General features: G+C 35.6%; 1 protein-coding gene across 5 annotated transcripts in view; it reads left to right on the top strand.

The window, feature by feature from the left end:
• The window catches only part of NOL4 (nucleolar protein 4), a gene marked incomplete at both ends in the record, with an annotated part of 375288 nt that overhangs the window by 203213 nt on the left and 148342 nt on the right, over positions 1–23733 (top strand). For all 5 annotated transcript variants that reach the window (XM_079717454.1, XM_079717453.1, XM_079717451.1 and 2 more), the window contains one exon: positions 10129–10412. In XM_079717454.1, the coding sequence (XP_079573580.1) occupies positions 10129–10412 (284 nt within the window). The remainder of the gene's footprint in view (positions 1–10128; positions 10413–23733) is intronic.

The raw sequence follows: 23733 nt of genomic DNA, 5'->3' as shown, positions 1-23733 counted from the left end.
TAAAGCTGTAGAGAAGAATTGTGAGAAGTGTCACTTCCATCTCTGGAAAGCCTTGTTTTCCAGACTGATATTGTGGCTAAGAGAGGTAACCCCAAGTATCAGTAGCTGGTTTAGAACATGACCACATCCTGGAAGGCAGCCCCTCAGGTTCAGGTAATATCTCTCAGGGCATCACAGCTATTTTTTTAAATGTTTTTCTTTTTAAAAATTTATTTATTTGCTTACTTATTTTGGCCATGATGTACAGCATGCAGGGTCTTAGTTCACTGACCAGGGATTGAACCCATGCCCCCTGCAGTGGAAGTACGGAGTCTTAACCACTGTACCACAAGGGAAGTCCCCTACCACAGCTATTTTTAAAAGTTTTTAATAGTTCATTCCATTATTTTTTAAGGTCTGTAATTTGTTAGGGATGGAGTAGGTAAAAAGAGCAATGACTCCAAGGGGAATCTTCCAGTTGCTTCATTTCTTTTACTGCGATGTGATTTCATTGATTAAATTTAATGTGTGGGGGGAAAAAAGGTAGCATATAAAACATTCAGAGGTTCATATATAGTTGTGTTAGAGAAAGAATGGGCAAGAAATACAGGACCAAGTCAAAAGTAAGCGTCCATCTACTGAGGACAAGTGACTATCCCCTCTAATTAAAGGCATCAAATACAAATGCTCTGCCACAGAGAAGTTAGCAAGCTTCTCAGATTTTTGTACTTTAGCAAGATCTTAAGATTGGGTACTTTGTTGGCAAACTGGGTACTCAGATCAACATGGTGATGGAAGCCCCCAGTGCCTGCCCATGTGTATCCTCTACCCCTGCTTTAATTGCCACGCAATTCATGATCCCACTGAGCAAACCTAGGTTTTGCAGGTAGGATGATTGATGTCCACAGGAAAAGTCACTCTGTACACTTGATTATGAAGTTCAACTCCTATGCTAGTGGGGTTTTGTTGGAAATTTACATGGATATGAACATTTTAAGCCCTTAGCCTATTGTGAAAGATCTATCAAATATCATCCTTCCTCCAACTTCTCTTTAAAAATACTCCAAACTGTTCTTTTTCGCGTCTCTATACCATTTGGCTGCTGCCAAAGAAATGGTGTAAAAAATAACTGTAGATTATCTTTGTTCTAAAGAGAATATACAACTAGACTTACTGCTCAAAGTCTTGCCCATTTAGTGGATTTTCTTCTATATTTGGGTCTCTCCATGAAAGGACTGTACCTTTGCAGTGTTTCACAGAGTTATGGAAACCAGGCTGACATTTTTCGTTCTCAGGTTTTTTTTTTTTTTTTTTTTTTTTTTGCGGTACGCGGGCCTCTCACTGTTGTGGCCTCTCCCGTTGCGGAGCACAGGCTCTGGACGCGCAGGCTCAGCAGCCACGGCTCACGGGCGTAGCCGCTCCGCGGCATGTGGGATCCTCCCCGGACCAGGGCACGAACCCGCGTCCCCTGCATCGGCAGGCGGACTCTCAACCACTGCGCCACCAGGGAAGCCCCGTTCTCAGTTTTTATAAAGAACTTCTTTTAAGACACTTAGGCAGAGATGAAAGAAACAACTGTTGTGTGACAGTTTTCAGCAACCTGCTCACACACCGCTGGGGCTGAACAGACTCATTTCTATATATTGCACTTCCACTTGATGAGGAAGGACTACTGAGCATGCCTAAATACAATGTTTAGTGGACCAAGTGTGCTCAGTTCATGATGTCCAACTGGAAAAGAGTTAGGAGCTCTTATCAAAAGGCAAAGTCACTCAAGGAAAAATACATTGCCTTACACTAAAACCTTGGTTGTCCTGACAAAAATTCTCCTGTTAGGGATTACCCCTGGCTCCATACTCAATCCTGGTCTGCTACAGATACCTAATTCATTTTGTCTTCATGAAGGTCAAGTGGAAAATCCCCTTTCACTGTAATCTACACCAGACGAAACCTACTAGGTGATGTGCCTTCCTCTTATTGGTAAAGAAGTCAAGTTTTAACAACATATCCTTCACTTTGGAGTGTGTGTATAGTATATAGTTATGCTCCAGAACACTAGATTTCCCCTCATCGAGAATGCAGGCCCTTATATTTTAGAGTTATCATCCACCCCTTATCATCATGTCTTACCAAGGCAGACATGATTATACCATTTTTGCTCCCCAGAAATTTTAGTATGGTTTCATCATATGTAGAACTGTGGTGGTTTCTAGTAGGATTTGGTTTGGCAGTTAAAGTCCCCTGTGAACTAGACTGTGGTCCAGAACCGGAGAATTAATATGATCCTGGGACATGGCAGTGAGTGAAAGCAAATGACTTGTTGTGACCTGGTGGACAGGAACTCAGAAGGATGCATTAGGCAGAATAATGGCTGATTTGTTCAAGTTAGTGAAGGAATTGGATCCAAAAAGGTTAACAGACAAAATAGAAGCATGGCTGCTTATGTCTTATCACTGTGAGCCAAGGGCACTTCCCAGAGAGGGGAGCTTCTGTGAGGTAGAAAGACCCAACAGTGCTTGCTGTAAGGATAAATTTGAAGATAGCCAAAGTCCTATCCAGCTACATGACACTTGCTTAAAATATTAAGCTTGTTATAGTTGGTCTTCTTTTTCTTTTTTGTCTTTTCATTGCTTTTCAGCTTTTCAGGATAAAGTATATCCTGACTTATTACTGGCAAGGCAAAAATACCCTCCTGAGTTTTTGTTTGTCTAAATGCCAAATTAGGGGAAACTCCTTTTGGATTGCATTAATATTAGCTTTAATTAGAATATTTCTTTTCAGAATCACTTAGCCCAAAATCTGTCACCTGTTTTTCATTTAACTTAGTTTTCAGTTTAAGATAATTCACGGTAAATCCCTGAGTCATTCCTTTTATAAATTTTCAAATCACTTTCTAATAGAATGGCTTTATTATAATACTACATGACATTGTTTCTTGTTTCTATTGCCCATTTAATGTGTTTTCTTGAACATTTCTCTCCAGTGGTTAGCTGTCAGTTTTCATGGAAAACATTGAACTTCTATATTATAATTGTCTTAGATTTACTTTAAATTTAATGAGACTTTATCATCATATATACTGCTTGTTGTATGAGACAGAACATAAAAGACCCATGGTATCAATTGTTTTGGTTTTTTTTTTTTTTTTTTTTTTTTTTTTTTTTTGCGGTACGCGGGCCTCTCACTGTTGTGGCCTCTCCCGTTGCGGAGCGCAGGCTCCGGATGTGCAGGCTCAGCGGCCATGGCTCACGGGCCCAGCAGCTCCGTGGCATGTGGGATCTTCCCAGGCCGGGGCACGAACCCGTGTCCCCTGCATCGGCAGGCGGACTCTCAACCACTGCGCCACCAGGGAAGCCCAATTGTTTTGGTTTTAAGTTGCAGCTGTAAATAACTTCTTGAGTGAGTTGATAATACTACATGAATGTCTTACTCAGCTGCATTAGTGCATTATGCTATCTATGACATCATTTGTCTTATTATCAAATTAATTTATATAAATGACATCAACTTTGTATAAAGCACTCTATATATACACACATGTATATATGTATACATATATATCCATACCTATATAATTTTCACTTACCTCTAATGGAAAGTTAACATTTTATTGTATTATAAATATAGTCAGTAAAACACAGTATTCACAGTAACTGTGACTTCATCAGCAAAATAAATCAGAGATATTTTCAAGTTACATTGTAATTATTAAAAATGTTATGCCTATCATTTTCTATAAAGTGTCTAGTTCTTTGAAACCCTAAACAAGCTAATGGGTAAGCATGAAAATAGTAGTTTATAACTTATTTAGACAATTAAGAAACCATTCATAAGTTATTACATTAATGGCCATTTCAAAAAATAGGTCCTCTTAGAACTGGGAGAATGCTTTGTTATCAGTCAGTTGACAGTGGCTCTGAGGTGGGAACAGAGATAGACTTTTAATAGACTAGACTCACATAGTCAGTAGGATTCTCCAAGTACCTACCCTGGGAGAACCGTTAATGATTTTATGTGATCCAGAAAAAGGAATATACAGTAAAAGATCCACAACTTTACTGAAATATACAGTTTCCTGTCTTAGTATGTAGAATTGTAGAATATACTCAATTCCCTGTCCTCTTCCAGCTCTTTCCTGTCTGTGGTTCTTTTTCTTTTATACTCTCTGAAGTAGAATAACCTCCACCATCACCATCATATATCTCACCTCTTTCAAATTGCACCTCTTGTAACCTGCCTTCTCTGATATCTTCCTCATCCCCAGTGACGTATAGGCAACTTTTCTTTCTCCTAAGAACCTAGTTTATTCATTGCACCTTATATGAAACTCATGTAGGATAGATACTGTTTTCTACCTTGCATTGTAATTCTTTTGTTATAGTCTAAGAACAAATTCCATGTGGAGTCTCTATGAACTCACAATCTCAAGAAGAGTGTCTAGCACACAATAGGTATTTGGTTAAAATTTGTAAAGAAAGTAATATAAAGAATATACATTATTTCCTCATTGGTAGCTCAGAAATAGTCTTATTTAATTATTGTGCTGAGCTTAAGTTATATGCTTTGGAACACGTAGCTTATCTCAGTGCCATCACTATCCTGCTCCTTTAATTAGAGCCCATTCTTCCAATGGCAAGGGCCGAATTAAGAGCTCCCAAACAAGGATAACACCCTTCTGTAGAATTAATCTACTGGAAAACTGAATCTCCTTGTTACTTTCTTACTCTCAATATTGGTTTGATCATTTTAAAATCAATGTCCTGTAACCTTTCAGCAGTAGTCATGTGACTTTATCTGCATCAGTAAACTTCTCCTGAATGTTTTGACTTCAAAATGTAGTCAAAGGACTAGAGATGGGAGACTATGTTGCATTTTGGGGCAAACAATTAATAGTTTTTCGGACCTTATAAGCATCTGACCTGCATTTTAGGATTAAATTTCCAAGTATTAATCTTAAAATGAAGATGATATATATTTTTTTCCTATTCATTTTTCCCAAGGCACTTGGCCTAAAGGCCATAATGAAGAGCTACTGAAAGTGAGTACAAAAGTAGGTCAGGTGCTTTGGGAGATTTCAAATATATATCACATATATTTATACACAGAAATAGAGATATACATATACATGTATACATATATCGAGAAAATAGATATATGTATGTATATATATATAGAGAAAGATAGATATACATATTATGTATATTAATAGACATACTTAAATATACATACACACATACACCACACACTGTTATAGGTTAGTTCTTTTTATATAGGGAGAACTAACCATTGACTCTGGTGCTGATGAAACTACTTCACACAAAGTGCTGGTGGGGGTGTTAGAAATAATTTAAACAAATGGTATTTCTAGAGTCTGTACTAATTGGTGGAGGGGATGGGGCGTAGGGAAGGAGAAAGAAGTAAACAAATAGGCTGCAACTCACGGTTAGTGTGATAGACAAGAGCCAAGCTCACTTGGACAGCCCCTTGGCAACACTAAATTCATCCCATCAAAACTAACCTCAGCACAAACACAACCCAAATATCCAACTGCCCTTCTGATGTCACTAGATTCCACACTACCTGTCATCATATTCCACATTCTCCTCTGTTGCTAGGTACACTGGGCACCTTAATTTCCAAAGCTCCAGGTGCTGTTTTTCCTTGGGACTCAAATACAGAGTTTTTGGTTCCAATGCTATGGTACCCAGGCTGAAATTTGAGAGAAACACCATCAATCAGGGCCTGTGAACCTAAAGATCAAATCTACAGATCTAAACACTACACTCTCTGTGTAGCAGCCCGGTACCCACATGCCAGCAGCCACTCAGGATGGAGCAAACTCTGTTGGGTAAGGAAGCAGATTTCCCATGTAAAGCAGTAAACTGATGTGAATTGTTATGATAAACAGGAGTCTTAGATTTGTGGTCTAATTCTGAAAAAGTATCTTTAAGGAAGAGATAATAAAAGCCATTAATGTGGTTTTACGAAGATAGACAATAAAAAATTGTTATGGTATCATGTCTGCTCACCTCTTTATATTAAATTTTTCTAATACAGCCATCAAAAACTTTGTTTTAAATTTTGATTTATGAAACAGAGGCACGTGAGATTATCAGTTCTTTTACCATTTACAAGATAAAATATGTGGATATGTGTTTGTTACAAATGAGTGAATAATTAATTTGTTCTTCATGAAACATACTGATTTACTCAGGAATAAAATGTGTAAAGCTGTTGAATTTAGTTACCTTGGTAACATCTGGAGTGAACCACTCTGTCTAAAAATATTTTCTCCTTTATTGTTTATTCTTTATACAAAAATTATAAATACATGACTTTTATTAAAGACTCTCCCGATAAATGATGTTTCTCTTACCTGAAAAACGAATAAACCGTATACTATTTATTAATATGTATGATGATATCAGATTAAAGAAACAGATATAGCTTGTTTAATTTTTAACTATAATTGACATTGGATTTGTTTCATGCTAATGTAGATTTAGTTTTTAAAGGTATCTTTAACGTTATATTTTTAACATATTGATAAACATTTCTTACATGAAACTTTTATTATTTTTTAAAGGATTCTAGTACACAAATGTTAAATCACAGTTTTCTTCATGAATTAAATAATTGGACTTGAATGTGTCCATTATACTCTTCTTTGGATTTTCTTGGAAGGAAATAATCAGAAATGACCTTTCATACTTTAGCATAACCATATGACTTAGCATGAAATTCCAAATTACTCATACGTTATTCCCCTAACATTTTTTTCAGACCTTGATCTTTCCTTGTTAAAAGAATGTTATCAGTTTCTCAAATTAATAGCCATGGAAACTGCTACATCATATTTCTTATGGCCAGTTTCCTAAATTCTCTTGTCTTCTCTCCAAATGAGGTCTTTTCTTGAATGGGTACATAAACAGAGTAATTTAAAAGTAGAATCTTGCTCTGTGAACACGTTTTAATTGTCTCACAAAATAGGTTCAGAAAGTTGTTTAAAAATACTATTTTGCTGATAATTACACTGAATGCCCTTTGTTTTCATTTTTTACTAGAGCAAGGAACCTGGGCTTTGTTCCAGACCCTTGTCTATCTATTACCAATCTTAACTGTTCTTTTTCATTTTTATTGGAGTATAGTTGATTTACAAGGTTTTGTTAGTTTCAGGTGTACAGCAAAGTGTTTCAGTTATACATATACATATATTCATTTTTTTCAGATTCTTTTCCCATCTAGGATATTACAGAATATTGAGTAGAGTTCTCTGTGCTATACAGTAGGTTCTTGTTGGTTACCTATTTTATATATAGTAGCATGTGTATGTTAATCCCAATCTCCTGACTTATTCCTCCTCCCTACGTTTCCCTTTGGTAACCATAAGTTTGTTTATGATATCTTTCCTATTCTTAAGATTTTTTTTTAGTCATCCATTCTTATTCTGTACTGCTGCTGTTTTAGTTTGAGCATTCAGCAATGCTGACTTAGATGGCTTCTACATCTAACTGGTCTCCCCAACTTCCATTTTGTCACCTTCATACTATTCTCATCCAAGATAGAGTGATATCTTTAAAGTATATTTTTTTCACATCACTTCCCACAGTAAATTAAAATTACTTCTGTTGACTCTTAAGGTAAAATCCAAGCTCTCTGATACACAAAACACTTATCTTCCTCCCTTTTTAGTTTTTCCTTTCTTCTGTCTCTCTTTTGCACTGAGCTCTCTACTCTTATTCCTCATGTGCCCTGCATATTCTTGCCTCTGTGACTTTGCACCTGCTGATGTCTAGGTGGGGAATGCTCTTCCCCAACTCTTCACCTGGTTAAAGCTTTGGAATTCAGCTACCTTCTTTAGAAACCTTCTCTGATGCCTTTATCCCTTGTTCTGGATTCCTTGTTCCTTTTTTACTCTGTAGTTTAGTTGCATGTTTATTTTTCTGTCTCTTTAAATTATCTGTGAACTCATTGAGTCATTGAAGCTGAAGGGGTCTCTATTGGCCAAATATTTAACCCCCTTTTGGCCAAAAATAGGCGCTCAATAAATGTTTGTTGAACAAATGAATGAAGAAGTGAGCTGTACTACTCCTTCAGAACGTAAACATTATTTCCGTGAATTTAATTGATTAGAAGGCATCAAATATTTCATTGCACCTTACAAAAGGAAAGCATATTTGAGAATAGTAGAAATCAAACAAAAAAGTCACAAAAAATTACTGAAAATTATTACTCTTGCTCACTGATATTTACATGGTTTCATCAATAGCCCTGCCCTAAAGGAAACAGTTTAATACTTTTGTCCATCATAATCCTTTAAAATGAATCATAAATTCTTATCATAAATGTAAAGAGGAAATTAAGAGAAACAGAACTTTATTTTTTATGTAAATTTTATTTCTCACTCTGAGTAGATTGTTATTGATATATTTTCTTCTAAACAAGCTTATTATGTATTTTAAAGCCAAAAAAGTTTTCCTAATTCTGCTTCTTCTCATTTTTCCCTTTTTTCTACAGTTTTTCCATTTTTGTTATAGAAAAATTATATATACATTTAGTTATATATTATAAATGATACACTTTATAATACATTATAAATTATACATAGAGTAGATAATAGAGAATATTAGAAAATCCAGTGCCACACTGTTAAGAGGACATCAGTATTAACGTTTTGGACTACAACTTTTCAGTCTTTTTGTTCTTGTGTTTATGTGTTTTCTTTTTATGAAATCGGGATCATATTGACCACACCTTTCTGTAGCTAGTTTTTTTCCATTCAGTGACTCATGACTCACATTTTCTTGTGTATTTAAAATGGAATATTGATTAATTCCATAATCTAAACGTTCCAACATATGTTAAGCCAAATTTTTATTTTTGATAATTTATATCATTTCTAGATCTTGTATTATAAACAACACTGATTTAACTGTCTTTTTACCTGCACAGAGATGCATGCAATGATTAAACTCCTCAGGCTTAATAGTCTTTGTAATGACTGGAGCAAAGTTTCTGAGCACTTTTAATGTTTCAGGTGCATATTAAACACCCATAGCTTGTACCAATATATACCCCACTAGCAAGGTGGAAGATGCTTTCATCAGAGAATTTTCACCAAATCTGGTTGTTCTCCCTGGAAAAACAAAAACTACTTGCAAAATAATTGGCAAATATCTTGTTCTCGCTTTTTTTTTTAATTTACTTTTCTCTGCGATTGCATTTGAGATTGAACTGTTTTCTTTGTTTCATCTTATTATTTTATCTTCTAATTATTTTACTTCACTTCTTGTGCCTAAATTTGCCTACTAGATTAAAAATAACAATGGCTACTTCACAAGTTTATTGCTAAGGATAAACTACACATTATATGTAAAATTAGGTAGCACAATGCCAAGCACACAATTGGAGCTCAATAAATGCTAGTTGAGTCTATTCTCTAGAGAATGGACTTGAGGATATGGGGAGGGGGAAGGATAAGCTGGGACAAAGTGAGAGAGTGGCATGGACATATATACACTGCCAAACATAAAATAAATAGCTAGTGGGAAGCAGCCGCATAGCACAGGGAGATCAGCTTGGTGCTTTGTGACCACCTACAGGGGTGGGATAGGGAGGGTGAGAGGGAGGGAGATGCAAGAGAGAAGAGATATGGGGACATATGTGTATGTATAACTGATTCACTTTGTTATAAAGCAGAAACTAACATCATTGTAAAGCAATTATACTCCAATAAAGATGTTTAAAACAAACAAACAAAAAAAACCCACAGTATCATTTACATTAGCACGCCAAAATGGAATACTTAGGTATAAATTTAACAAAATATGTATGAGATATATATGAGGAAAACTTCAAAACTCTGATGAACAAAATCAAAGAAGAACTAAGTAAATAGAGACATCGTCCATGTTCACGACTAGGAAGATTCAGTATTGTCAAGTTGTAAGTTCTCAACCCCAATCAAAATCATAGCAAATTTTTATGGGTATTGTTTATGAATATTGTTGTACCTCTTGATACATTTATCCTGTTATCATTATAAATTTTCCTTTTATCTCTTGTACCAAAAAAAAAAAAAATGCTAGTTGAAGTAGAAACTGATTAGCATATCAATAAAATCAAAATATAAATTTTTCTTTCCAACAGATGATTCTGCTGCCGAGAGCTTTAATGGCAATGAGACTCTGGGGCATAGTTCAATTGCTTCAGGGGGAACACACTGCAGGGAAATGGGTGACTCTAACGGTGATGGCAAAACTGGGCTGGAGCCGGACGAGCAGCCACTGAACCTGAGTGACAGTCCCCTCTCAGCACAGCTGACTTCAGAATACAGACTAGATGACCACGGCAGTAATGGAAAAAACAAATATAAGAATCTGCTAATTTCTGACCTCAAGATGGAACAAGAAGCAAGAGAAAATGGAAGCAAGGTAAGGTCATGTTACAATTTTCAAAGAACTTTTAAGTTGGTCATAAAGGTCATAAAGAAATACTTATTTACACAAGACATAAAGATTATCGTCACTAAAAATATTGTAAACAAATCCCAACAATGGGTTACCAAGAAATTTATAATCATAGATACTGTGTGTTCATGTTATATAAACAGAATAAATTTCAGGAATAACAGTGAACAAAATGCATCCTTTCTTAGGCAAAGTGGTGGGTTTTTATATATGGAATCACTTGATTTAATGTGTCTCACTTATATAATCTTATGCATCTGTCTTTGGGAGTTTGTTGAACTCAGATGTGAAAGTTTAGCTCTCAAAACACAATTTTGAACTATAAAAAATCACTAGTTTCTCCTTGATTGGATAGGCGTATGTGGCAATAAAATTTCCATTAAATTCTTAAGTTTGCTTTAGAGACCTGTGGACTTCAGTCAGTAACTTACTTCATGTATATAGGAGAAATGTGTCAGTTTTCCGGATGAAACATATAGATTAAATAACTCCTTGAACAAACAATTTATCATAAACTATATTATACAAAAGACAGAAATGTGTTTCAGATATATTATCTAAATTTCTAGATTCTTTATATCAGAATAAATTACAATCTTCCCCATTCCCAATGGATTTATTCTTAAAAAAATTAAGCTATATTTCTATCATTTTGAAATAATTCATGCTGATGATTTGCTCTATAATTTTTGAAGGTATGCTTTTGAACGCATGAGGATTTTTATAGCGTATACATTTTGACTCCCTTCCCTGCTCGCACTTCTAAGTTAGAGCTGTAGAATTGGTCTTTTGAAATAGATCCTGAAAGCAAAATGTCTTAATCTGGATTAATTTCTGAATTTGCTAAAGCACTATGCTTTCTAAATTAGCTCTATTTAAATCCGATTGCTTGCCTGACGGTGTGTTGTTTTATCCTCTTTTAAGTAAGTTACTGGACATTATCAGACTCTTAAGCACTTCTGCCTCAGGAAGGCTGTTACAACTTTTGAAGTGGTAAATGAACAGTACTCTCTTTGGTGGTTTAAAGCCAGATCACACAAACACAGGTGATTTTATATTCACTAACATGATCTGAATCACCATGTTACATTTTACAGAACAAAATAACCCTTAAGTTTCCCTGCCCTCCACATAACCCTGTCTTTATAAAACTTAATCACAAAATGTCCTTTTAATGCTATATGTCTGCAGAAATTTTTTCTAAAATCATCCAGTGGCTTGCTCTTCTCTTCTTTCCCTCCTTGTTCAATATTACCATAGGAACTATGCTCATTAAAACACATTCTTCCATACATTAGACAGAATGAAGTTACTTTCCTACCCCTTTCAAAACGGGGCTATAAAAAGCACAGATTGATTGAGCTGTGAAGAGTAAGATGGAAAGTGGACCCGGGGGAGAAGGAGGCACCTCTGAGGAAGAAGGTTTAATGGTTTGGTTAAAGAACAGCTTCCATAGCTGACTGAGAAGTAGCCAGAGAGACAAAAGACAAATCAGAAGGGCATAGTGTAGGAAAGCTAAGCAAAGTCCATCTTTCAAGAAAGAGAGCGGTCAGCTTTGATAGACACTGCTAAGAAATCAAATCAGATGAAATAGAAAATAATTGAATTTGTAAGAATAGTTGTGGCAGCATGTTGGGACCAGAATCCAGAGGGAATTTTTTCAAAAAGGATATATTAAATACCTGTCACATTTACAGCAATGGGTAGATAGTAGAGACAACTCAAAGACGAAGAGTCTTTATTCATATGGCTCTTAATACAGTCATGGTAAAGAGAGTACATACGTTACCAAGTGCAATCTCGTACTACTCACCGCACAACAGTCCAATAAGTTGAGGTGTTGGGGTAAGGAATAGCGACTTTGTTCAGAAAGCCAGCAGACCAAGAAGATGGTGGATTAGCGTCCCAAAGAACCATCTTATCAAAGTTAGAATTCAGGCTTCTTTTGTACTAAAAGGGGAGGATGTGTGGTTTGTCGGTGCAGACTTCTTAGTGTGGGAATCCTTTGTTCTTGTAGCTGTCCAGGCAGGTCCGGTCATAAATGTTATTCTCTGTTCTGCAACTTTTTATCTCTATATGAATGGAAAAGTGTTATACCTTTAAACGTCAGAGCCTTGAGAATGGGCTGTCCTGTAGGCAACATTTTTAACTTGTAGCAGAAACAATAGAACACGAAGGTTAAAGTAAAATAAACAGATCCAGTATGGAGTCAGATTTGTTCTTCCCTATTACACATATACATAGAAAAGTTTCTTAGCAAAAAAGTAGGCAAATATCTATTCCTGTGTTAAAACATGGAGAGTTCTGAATAAGAATATACTGTTTCTATTGAAGTAATGAAGAGGGCTTCCTTCAGGAAGTGAGTCTTGTACTTTGAAGGAATTGTAAGACTGCCATTTTTCAGAAGGATTCTCTTATTAGACACTGTGAAGGATCTGGAATGGAGACAGCAAGGGTGAGTGGCCTCCTAGACTAGGAAACTACTGTCCATTCCGAGATAAGTATGACTTCATAACATGGTATATGAGGAAAAACCCAATATCATTATGCAAGGTAGACTGTTTGCCACCAATTAATTTATTCACCAACTATTTATCGAGGAACTCCTACATGCAAGGCACTGTTAGAGGAAGCAAAAATATGAAAATGAGCAAAGCAGGGTCCCTGACTCTCAAAAACTTATAGTCTATCAGGAAAGAGAAGCAAACTTGTAATTATAATCTGATTCCATAAGTAATATGTTGGGCATATGGCAGGGTGACATGAGAGAGCAGAGGACCCATAGGACCTATGGGACCCATGGTTCCATAGGACCATGATGAATCTTAAGGAAGACTTTATAGAGATTGATGCCAGGGATAAGTGTGAAGGGCAAGAAGTGATTCAGAAGGGGAGGATTATTTATGGTAGAGCATGTTTCGAGGCCTAGAACAGTGAGAGAGTACTCTGAGCATGGAGATTGGCAAGGAGCTTAGCATGGCCGCAGTGGAGAACGTGTGGAGGAATGGAGAATAAAGAGGCTCTATCATGAAGGCTTTGTGGGCCAGTTTAAGGACTTTGGATTGTATCCTATAGGTGGTGTTTAGCATGATAAGGTTATGGTCAGCTTGAAATTTTAGAAGGATTATTCTGGCAACATTGTAGTGGATGAATACAATAGGGACTAGGAAAAAAAGACAGAAAATGGTTAGAGAGTTATTGTGGCAGTCCAGGAAAATTATAATGCAGAGGCATAGTAAAAAAAAAGTATAATGAACATGATACTTTTGTTCTTTTGACACTGTGTCTGCAGGACTACCATATACAGCTCCATAGGTTGTATATTGCCAAACTCTTGGGAATGTCTTTCACATAGATTACCATATGAATGGCCTCTTTGCCTCTGTACATTCCATTAGGATGTAAATTCTATGAGTATAAGAATGATGTCTACCTTGCTCACTGCTTTATGTCTAGCACATGGCTTAATATCTGGTACATAGTAGTTTCTCAAATATTTTGGAGAAATAAAGTTTTACTGAATATGGAAAGTGAAGCAGAGAACATTTTAGTATGACTCCAGGATTTAGGATCTGGTTTCCTGAGTGGATGGTGATTACATTTACTAAGATTCAAAATGAGAAACATTTGAAGGAAGTTGATTTGATATATAAAGTTAATGGTATTTTGCAGTATCCATTAGAGATGTTTAATAGGTATTGGGGACATATGTTTCAGCTTAGAAGAAACATCCAGGTTGGAGAGAGAGACATTTGAAAGATTTCAGAGGAGTGCTGCTAGAAGCTGTTGTGGTTGATAAGATCACCTCGGAATTACATAGACTAAGGAGAGAGGAGCTCAAAATATATCATCCTGCAGAATGTAAACCCATCAGGAACAAGAGGCATAGAAGGAGTTTGTAGGGGAAAAAGAACCCCAAAAGAAAATGAAGGCAGCCAGATAAGAACAGGGGATATTTTAGAAGCCAAAATACAGGGCATTTCAAGATTGATGTAAGTGGTTAAATGGAGTAATCCTTAGGTGAAGTGACATAGGTCTAAACTTGGAGGATGTTTAGGCGAGTTAAGGCTTAGAGTATGGTTCAAAACCCATGGCAGAGGAAGAATTAGCAGAGTTAGTGGGAAATTGGATTGATGTTAGTTGTAGAGGCTGGGTAGGAAAGGTGAATCATTTTTATTGTGAAGGAGACTGTATCTGGAATTTTGCTTCAGGAATTCTTGCAATCCAACTCTAAATGCAGAATGCCGCAAGGCTGTCAGGTGACCTTCATGTAAAGGTTTAGCAAACTCATCTGTTCAGTGCTACCTTTTCAAGTCCTTAGGAATGTTTCATCAATTCTGTGCAAATTTATAAAGTGACACTATTACCAATTCTTTCTTCCAGTATTTTTGAGGCTAGCCTCTGTTTTACCTTGGAGGAATATAAAAGCCTAATTATGTAGTACCTCTGAGAAACTTAGATTCCAGTGAGTTTAATATTGACCTATTTCACAATTTTATTATGAAGAATATCAAGCAAAAATGATTATAAAGCATTTTAAAAACTTAACAGTGAATAGAAATGCTTAAAAAGAATAGCTGAACTGGACTAGGCCATTTACAAATTGCTTATTATTATGCAAAGTCACTTACTGGACTAGCTGGGAATCATATTAACCAATCTAAAGAAGAAATCTATTGCATGAAAAGAGTTTAGGAGTTATTTATTTGCTACTTGCAGATGGCCACATTTTTAAAGGACAACTGGTAACATTAGAGCCCAGAAGAAAGTGGAAATGTTGATTAAGAGCTTGGAAAATAAGACTCAGGAGGAAGCATTAAGGGACTAGTTATATGAAAAAAGAAAGGCCAAGAAAACCCAAATCTGGGTATAGATATGTTCAAAATTATTAATAGATGAGAACAGAAACAAACCTAGAACTCTAATGGAGGGAAATACGTAACTTAAAAACATGTATCATAGATTTTTTTTTCTTTTTGGTTTTCTCTTTTTCTCTTAGTATCTGTGACCCAGCTGCATTTTACTTAATATGGTAAAATATTCTGAATCAATCCCTGAAAGAATAATCTTTCAAGTAATACTGCAGTAGGAAGGTAATTATTGATTGAGGGTTAATGTGTCACTGTAGTTGCTACATATTAAGTTTTTGGCTTAGTTCCCAGGACCCTTCAATCTTCACTTCACTTAAAAATATGTTTTTTCTCAATGTGGCCCATGTGACATTATTTTCAATCTTTCCTTTAAATTTTTATCAAAATGGATATTACCATTCAAATTAAAGTTTATAAAATATTTCCCACAATTACCATTAATAATTGCTATGTGATTTTATTTAGATATGATGAATGGAAGCAGTTGATTTTTTCAAAATATCTCTTTGAAATACTTAGGTGTAATGAGATTGCCTTTGAAACATAGGAATGGTGGATTAACTTTTGGAATAATATTATTTTGGTCTTTGTCATGTGGCTATTCCAGCTTATTATTGTTTTAATTTGATGATTTTCAATTTCTGGCTTCTTGGTGTTGTGTAGATATTTTTGGCCCAGATGTGGTTCAGGTAGAAACAACAATATATATCAACAAATGTGCCTAATATGTGCTAGGCATTAGCCTGGTTGCTAGCAGGGCAAAGAAAAAAAAAAGGTCTCCATCATTAAGAACTCACATTTTAGCCAGATAGATAGACACATAAATAAATAGGTGTATTATAACATGGAAATTAATTTGTATGTGAGAATGCCTTCTAGGCCTATTAGCCATGCCTTGGAAAGTTCTCAGGTTAATTCGTAGCAGTTAAGTAGGAGATAGTCACCTGGTGAAGGGGAGAAGGGAATTCTTAATGAGCAGAGCATTAAGTTAGTGTCTAGAAATGTTGAGGGTGGAAGTGGTGAGAGATGAGTCTGGAGAAGTAGTTCAGGTATAAGATTAGGGTAGGCTATGAATGCCCTTTTATTGCTTGAACTTCACTTTGTATTTTACAGGGAATCACTTTAGGATGTTAGATAGGAATATAGCATGGTCTGATTGTGTTTTGGGATTCATCATTGTGGCATCTTTGTTACAAGATGGCTTTAAGTGGCATAAAAAGGGAGGAGGCTGTAAACAGAGCATGAGGTCCTGCCTAAGTGAGGTGGTAGTAGGGATGAAGATGAAAGCAGAGATTTAAGAAATATTTAGAATGTTAAATGGACAGAATTGCGTGTGAAAGAAACTAACAGCCACAGGATAAAGGGATGATGACACTGGGATGCCATATCAACTCTAATAATGATGAACACTTGTGTAACGCTTTCATATTTTTAACTTAAACCAATTCATTGTATCTGATAAGGAGAGAATGTGTAAACACCAGTCTCAATGAAACATAAGGGCATAGAATCTAGTGGATGTTATACTATTTAACTGAAATTAACTATATATCAATAGTTACTTAAGCGGTAGAGCTTAGTATTGAACCCAGATCATCTGAAACCCATGTGCTTTTCACTACACCCACACTGGCTGATGCTGTGTAAGACCAGTTATGTTTATGGACACATATGGAGGCTATGACGGGCAAACAATTCAGAGAGGCAGAGATCTAGTACAATTAGCAGATAGTTACTTGATAAATGGCAAATACTTGCAGTGACATTTCTTATACGAATATATATTTTTTGCTCTTCTTTATGAATTATTTTACAAAATGAAAATAATATACCAGATGCCTCTGTTGAAAACCTAAGCAAGTCTACAAAATATCCATTTATTGTTTTAGTGCATGAATGTAAAAACAAATGGGTACGAGCTGAGTTAGAGTGGGTCTTTAAAAAGCCCCAGGGTAGGGCTTCCCTGGTGATGCAGTGGTTGAGAGTCCGCCTGCCGATGCAGGGGATACGGGTTCGTGCCCCGGTCCGGGAGGATCCCACTTGCCGCGGAGCGGCTGGGGCCGTGAGCCATGGCCACTGGGCCTGCGTGTCCGGGGCCTGTGCTCCGCCGCAACGGGAGAGGCCACAGCAGTGAGAGGCCTGCGTACCATAAAAAAAAAAAAAAGCCCCAGGGTAAATTTTAAGCTTAAGTTTTATTAGCTACCAATTTAAAATAGTATTCATGTAATATATATATATATATGTATATATGCACATACATATATACCTATATATTTATATATGTGTTATATAGATAGAGAAAGTGTATAAAACACACACATATAGTGTATTTTAATTTTACAGGTTGCCTGGACTTCAGTTCTGCTAGTTATTGGACATATTTTTCCTTCTGTTCTTAGTACATTTTTTAAATCAAAAGATATACAAGAATGATATAGTATAAATTGGTTTTATACTATCTATCCTATTTGCAATCTAAATTTAAAAGTATATAATGCTTTTGTGAAAAAATGCTTGCTTTGCTCATAGACTGTAAAATTATTTACACTATAGAAAAATTCAATCTTTAAAATCAGGAACCACTTCATTTTGCATTTGAAGAAATTGAGATGAACCCAACTGACTCCTACCACCCAAATCAGTGTCCTTTTGAATTCTTATGCTGTCATGCTTACTGTTATATATGCTTATATTCTTTATAAGTTATTACAGAAAAACGGATGGTAGAACTACCATTTCTGAGTGCCTGCTATGCGTATTTCAGTCCATGTTAGATCATTTCACATTTGTTATCTCAGGAGAATGGAGAAGGCAAAGGACTTTTATAATTTATATCCTGAAGTATGCAAAGTGAAGTTGATTTTAATTTCCCATACACAGCAAAATATCAATTTTGAGTTCCTTTCTAAACATGTAAGAGTTCAGTTGGGTCAATACAAAATCTCAACTGATCCTTCAGCCTTCAATTCCATACATTCATAAATAATCTGGTTAGAATGATAGGTTGTATCTTTAACCAAAGTACAAAAAAAAAGAAAATGGACCACTTGTTACCTTTGTGTTTATTTGATGGTTCATCAATAGCTCAAAAAGAAATAAGAGTTTTATTTTGTATGTTTTTGTGTTCAGTGTTTTTTGAGGCTTCTGGAGGATATTTTCTTATTTTGTTTTATCAGTATATGTGTGTTTGTCTGTTTTACTTATGTTCTATCAGTTGGAATAATATCAACTAGTTAAAAATGTAATTTTGTCTGTAGGTGTCTTGAAAGAATGGTAGAGGAACCCTAGACAAAGAAATGTAGTTGAAATACCCTGCAGTGATTTATACATGTCTCAAAATAATGGATATTAACAGCATTCCTTGAAACACTTGATGTTGACCCAAATTTGGGGAAAAAATAAAAGAAGAAAAATTAATGCCAGAGACAGAGAGCAGTACATTCTAATTTGTCTCAATTTAATAGCTTATGATTTTCATTAATATTAAATATTTGATGAGTCTTAAAGCATACCCCCTAAGAGCAACTATCTGTAGCCTCATTATTAGTATTTTTAAAATATTTTTGTAATGGAGACCCTGGAGTTAGCTGGGGTCAAGAGGGTAACTCAGATAACAGAGTTAAAAAGAAGAGAATTAAGTAATTAACTTGGTCCCAAAGAATAATAATGACAGGTAACATTCATTGAGTTCTTACTATTTTCCAGGTACTCTTCTAAGAACTAACTCATGTAATCCTTATAACAACACAATGGAATTAGGCTCAGTTATCATTACCATGTTTTCACATATGGAAAGACTAAGACCCAAAGAATTTATAAATATGGCTATACTAAGAATTTCTGTAATTCGGATTTAAACCCCAAATCATTTGGCTCACATTTCAACCACTACAGTGTAAGTTGAGGTCATAGGGTAGGGTCTGAAAATGAGCAAAAGCAAATTTGACTTAATGCTGAGACCTCTAGCTACTGTTTTATGGTTCACAGTTGTTCCCTGATTGGGAAGCAATACTGCAGCTCTTTGACTTTGAGCGTCTATACTTTTTAAGCCTGGATACTTTATCAGTAAAATGCAGATAATGATACTTAACCTGTAGGCAATTGTGAAGATTAAATAAGGCTGTGTTCATTTTTCACATAAATGCACAGTAAACGGAATTGCTGTGGTGATTGTTTTTGACTACAGAATTTGAGGCTTAGCTAAATCTTGCAAAAATGTTCTCAATTCATAAGTATTTATTTGGGGAGTTGAATATCCATTTTTAATAGCCTACTAATTACTTAACTCAGATTGATGATTTGAAGAAGCATATTTATTTCGACTAGTGTGTACTACTTTCCTTTTCTTCCTCTTTTTGTCTCCTTTTCCTTATTTTGTTTTAGTTACACTTATTTTCCAGGAATCTAGAATATATAATACATTCCCAGAGGCATTTTACAGGTATTTATTCTAAGACCCATTTCTGGGAATTTATAACATGTACTCATAGAAATAGATCCTAGGATATCTTGGAACTGCTGCTTATTAAAATCTTTCCTGACTCTGTTGGAGTTTGTCCAATTCAAATGTCACCTTCCTTCATAACACCTTCCTTGATTACCTAAACCAGGAAAAAAAATCTCTTCTTTTTTCAACTTTTAGAAGGTTGATCCATGAAGAATGAGGACGAGGTGGTGGGTGATGGATTGTGTGGTCATACACTAAAGTGATTTACATCGTGAGGCTTGCTCCCTACAAAATGTTTGTTGAAGGGAAATGATACGGTGATGTGGGAATATATTGTATTGATCTTATTCTACCCACTTTCTCGCAGTAGCAGTTTCCTCACATTGTATCTTGGCTTCCTTGAACTCCCCACTGTGCAACTGACTCTGGTCTTAATATGAATTAATGGAATATGAATATGTCCTATTCCAGGTAATATGTATACAGTCTTACCTCTCTGGGCCAGAGATTCTCATTTGAATATTTCACAGTAAACCGTGACTCAAATGGATATGACACCAAAAGCACAAACAACAAAATAAAAAATCAATAAATGGGGCTACATCAAACCTAAAAGCTACTAAAGCTACTAAAAGAAAGAAGTAGGAGTCATCCACACAGTGTCAGCAGGAGATCAGATAGGAAATTGGCAGCCAACAGACCAGAGCCTTTCTCTAACGGCTGAAAGAAGAGAGAACAGGGAGGAGGGGTAGAGATGAAGCTGACAGAGAGCCAGAAAACACAGAGAACCTGGCCTGTCCAGCCCCATGTGCGAGAGGGAGGCAATGGATCATTTTCAAGGTGGATCATTTGGGGAGTTGGAGAAGGGAAGAAGCCATTGACTTGGGTGTCCCTAGAGGCCTTCCAGAGGGCCGTTTCAGTTGAGTGGTGAGAACAAAGGCAGATCTCAGAGAACTGAGGCCTGAGTCAATATATGGTTTCCTTATAAAAAGGGTTCATCGGATTTGTATGATTTTTAAAATTATATTTGGTTAAAGTAATAGTATGATTATAAAAATGAAATATAAGTTTAAATTAATATTTCAACATACTGCCTTAACATTGGCTTTTCAACTGAATTCAACAAATTCAGATGTGAGCACCAATTACATACTAAGCACTAAGATTGCTGAAATGAAAAAGACATAGGTCTTCTCTCCAGGGGCATCAAGAAAAGAGGAGAGACAAACACATTACTATATGATAGTCTGCTAAGTACAGTCATTTAAGATTGAAAATAAGTCACATGTGTAAGTGGATGATTCATTTTCTTGAGAGGAGAGGTAGGAGTGGAAGATTGGGCTGGTCAGGAAAGATTTTCCTGGGAACATCCTATTTCGCCTGAGTGTTAAAAGGAAAATAGTTTTCATCCAGAAAAGGGAAGAAAAGTGATTCAGAATTTTGCAGTTGACTAAACTGTGAGGGCTTGGACAGATTACTTAATCTTGCTTTAATTCAATTTTACTTGCCCATAAAATGAGAGAATAATCCTTATTGTTTAGAATTCTTCATTTAGACATATATATTTATTGTTTTCTATAGGTAAAACTTTGAGTGAAATGCTAGGGATATGGGAAATGTGATGAACACCAAATGAAAGAAGTAAACTGGAAAATGTGATGAACACCAAATGAAAAAAACAAACTGGAAATGTTTCTTTTGTCCTAAGACAAAAGAAAAAGGAACTATCATTATTTTTATTATGATTGTAAATGAATGAAACCATGCAGTAGGTTAAGCAGCTAAAGTAACAAGAAAGGATTTTTCAACAAGGAGGAAAATGTTATTCCATTTGCATTTTAGAGAACCAAATAGATAGTACGCTCTTCTAATTCACTAAGGTATTTTAAATGGTCAAAGTGCTAGATTTGCAAAAGGGATGAAGTAAATAAACTTTATTTCATCCATCAAACAAACATGTCTTGAGGGTCTACTATGAGTCAGGTACCATGCTGGACTCTGAGGATGCAGAAATGAATAAAATGTGGTCTCTTTTCTAAAAAGCCTAGACCATGAATGAGACAGTTACATCAATAGATAATTATCTAGAATAAAACACGTGGAATAACAAAAATATTCACTGGGCAGCATACTCACATGAAGGAGTTTCAGAGCACTGGAAAACATCAACAAAAGTCAAAAGAGAATCATATACTTTAACACTTGTCCTCAAGAAGTTCCTCAGAAGGGTGGATTCAGAACTAAATTGTTAAGTGCGAAAACCAAAATGTAAAATAAAATTGTGTCTGTACCTCTTGCAAAAATATTATTATGCAAGGATACAAAGAATGAGCATGAATGAGTTTTCCTGGGGATATTATTTGCTTCCAAAATATTTCCTACAAGTAAGATAAACACAGTTAAACATGTCTATGTTAGGGAGGAATGATCCCAGCCCAGGTTTTTACCTTAAGTATGACGCATGATTATTTTAGACATTAACTTTTGTAAATTTTACACAGTAACTTTAGTCACTTATTCATGGAAGTTTCATTAATCTACAGTGATTCAAAGTCATGTTTTGACTTCCTTTAATGGATGAGAAGGTAAATGGGGACTTAATTTTTATGTGTTAGAAGTTTTTACTTAACACTTCTTTGGATGCTTATATTAATTTTTAATTTTTTTTTGAATTTTAGAATTTTATTAATTTTTTTATACAGCGGGTTCTTATTACTTATCCATTTTATACATATTAGGGTATGTATGTCAATCCCAATCTCCCAATTCATCACACCACCCACCCACCCCACCACTTTCCCCCCTTGATGTCCATACGTTTGTTCTCTACAACTGTGTCTCTATTTCTGCCCTGCAAACCAGTTCATCTGTTCCATTTTTCTAGGTTCCACATATCTGCATTAATATACGATATTTGCTTTTCTCTTTCTGACTTTCTTCACTCTGTATGACAGTCTCGTGCATGTGTTTTGTTGGATTATGGTTTTCTCTGGGTATACGTCCAGAGGTTGGATTGCTGGGTCATATGGTAATTCTATTTTTAGTTTTTTAAGGAACCTCCGTACTGTTCTCCATAGTGGCTGTATCAATTTACATTCCCACCATCAGTGCAAGACAGTTCCCATTTCTACACACCCTCTCCAGCATTTATTATTTGTAGATTTTCTTATGATGCCCATTCTAACTGGTGTGAGGTGATACCCCATTGTAGTTTTGATTTGCATTTCTCTAATAATTAGTGATGTTGAGCAGCTTTTCATGTGCTTCTTGGCCATCTGTATGTCTTCTTTGGAGAAATATCTATTTAGGTCTTCTGCCCATTTTTGGATTGGGTTGTTTATTTCTTTAATATTGAGCTGCATGAGCTGTTTATATATTTTGGAGATTAATCCTTTGTCAGTTGCTTCATTTGCAAATATTTTCTCCCATTCTGAGGGTCGTCTTTTTGTCTTGTTTGTAGTTTGCTTTGCAAAATCTTTTAAGTTTCATTAGGTCCCATTTGTTTATTTTTGTTTTTATTTCCATTATTCTAGGATGTGGATCAAAAAAGACCTTGCTTTGATTTATGTCAAAGAGTGTTCTCCCTATGTTTTCCTCTAAGAGTATTATAGTGTACGGTCTTACATTTAGGTCTCTAATCCATTTTGAATTTATTTTTGTCTATGGTGTTAGGGAGTTTTCTAATTTCATTCTTTTACATGTAGCTGTCCAGTTTTCCGAGCACCACTTATTGAAGAGACTGTCTTTTCTCCATTATATATCCTTGCCTCCTTCTCACAGATTAGTTGACCATGGGTGTGTAGGTTTATCTCTGGCCTTTCTATCCTGTTCCATTGATCTATATTTCTGTTTTTGTGCCTGTACCATATTGCCTTGATTACTGTAGCTTGGTAGTAAGGTCTGAAGTCAGGGAGTCTGATTCCTCCAGCTCCATTTTTTTCCCTCAAGACTGCTTTGGCTATTCGGG

Source organism: Hyperoodon ampullatus, assembly GCF_949752795.1.
Source record: "Hyperoodon ampullatus genome assembly, chromosome: 13".
In the NCBI taxonomy this organism is placed as follows: Eukaryota; Metazoa; Chordata; class Mammalia; order Artiodactyla; family Ziphiidae; genus Hyperoodon; species Hyperoodon ampullatus.
This window is presented reverse-complemented; position numbering and strand designations above follow the sequence as displayed.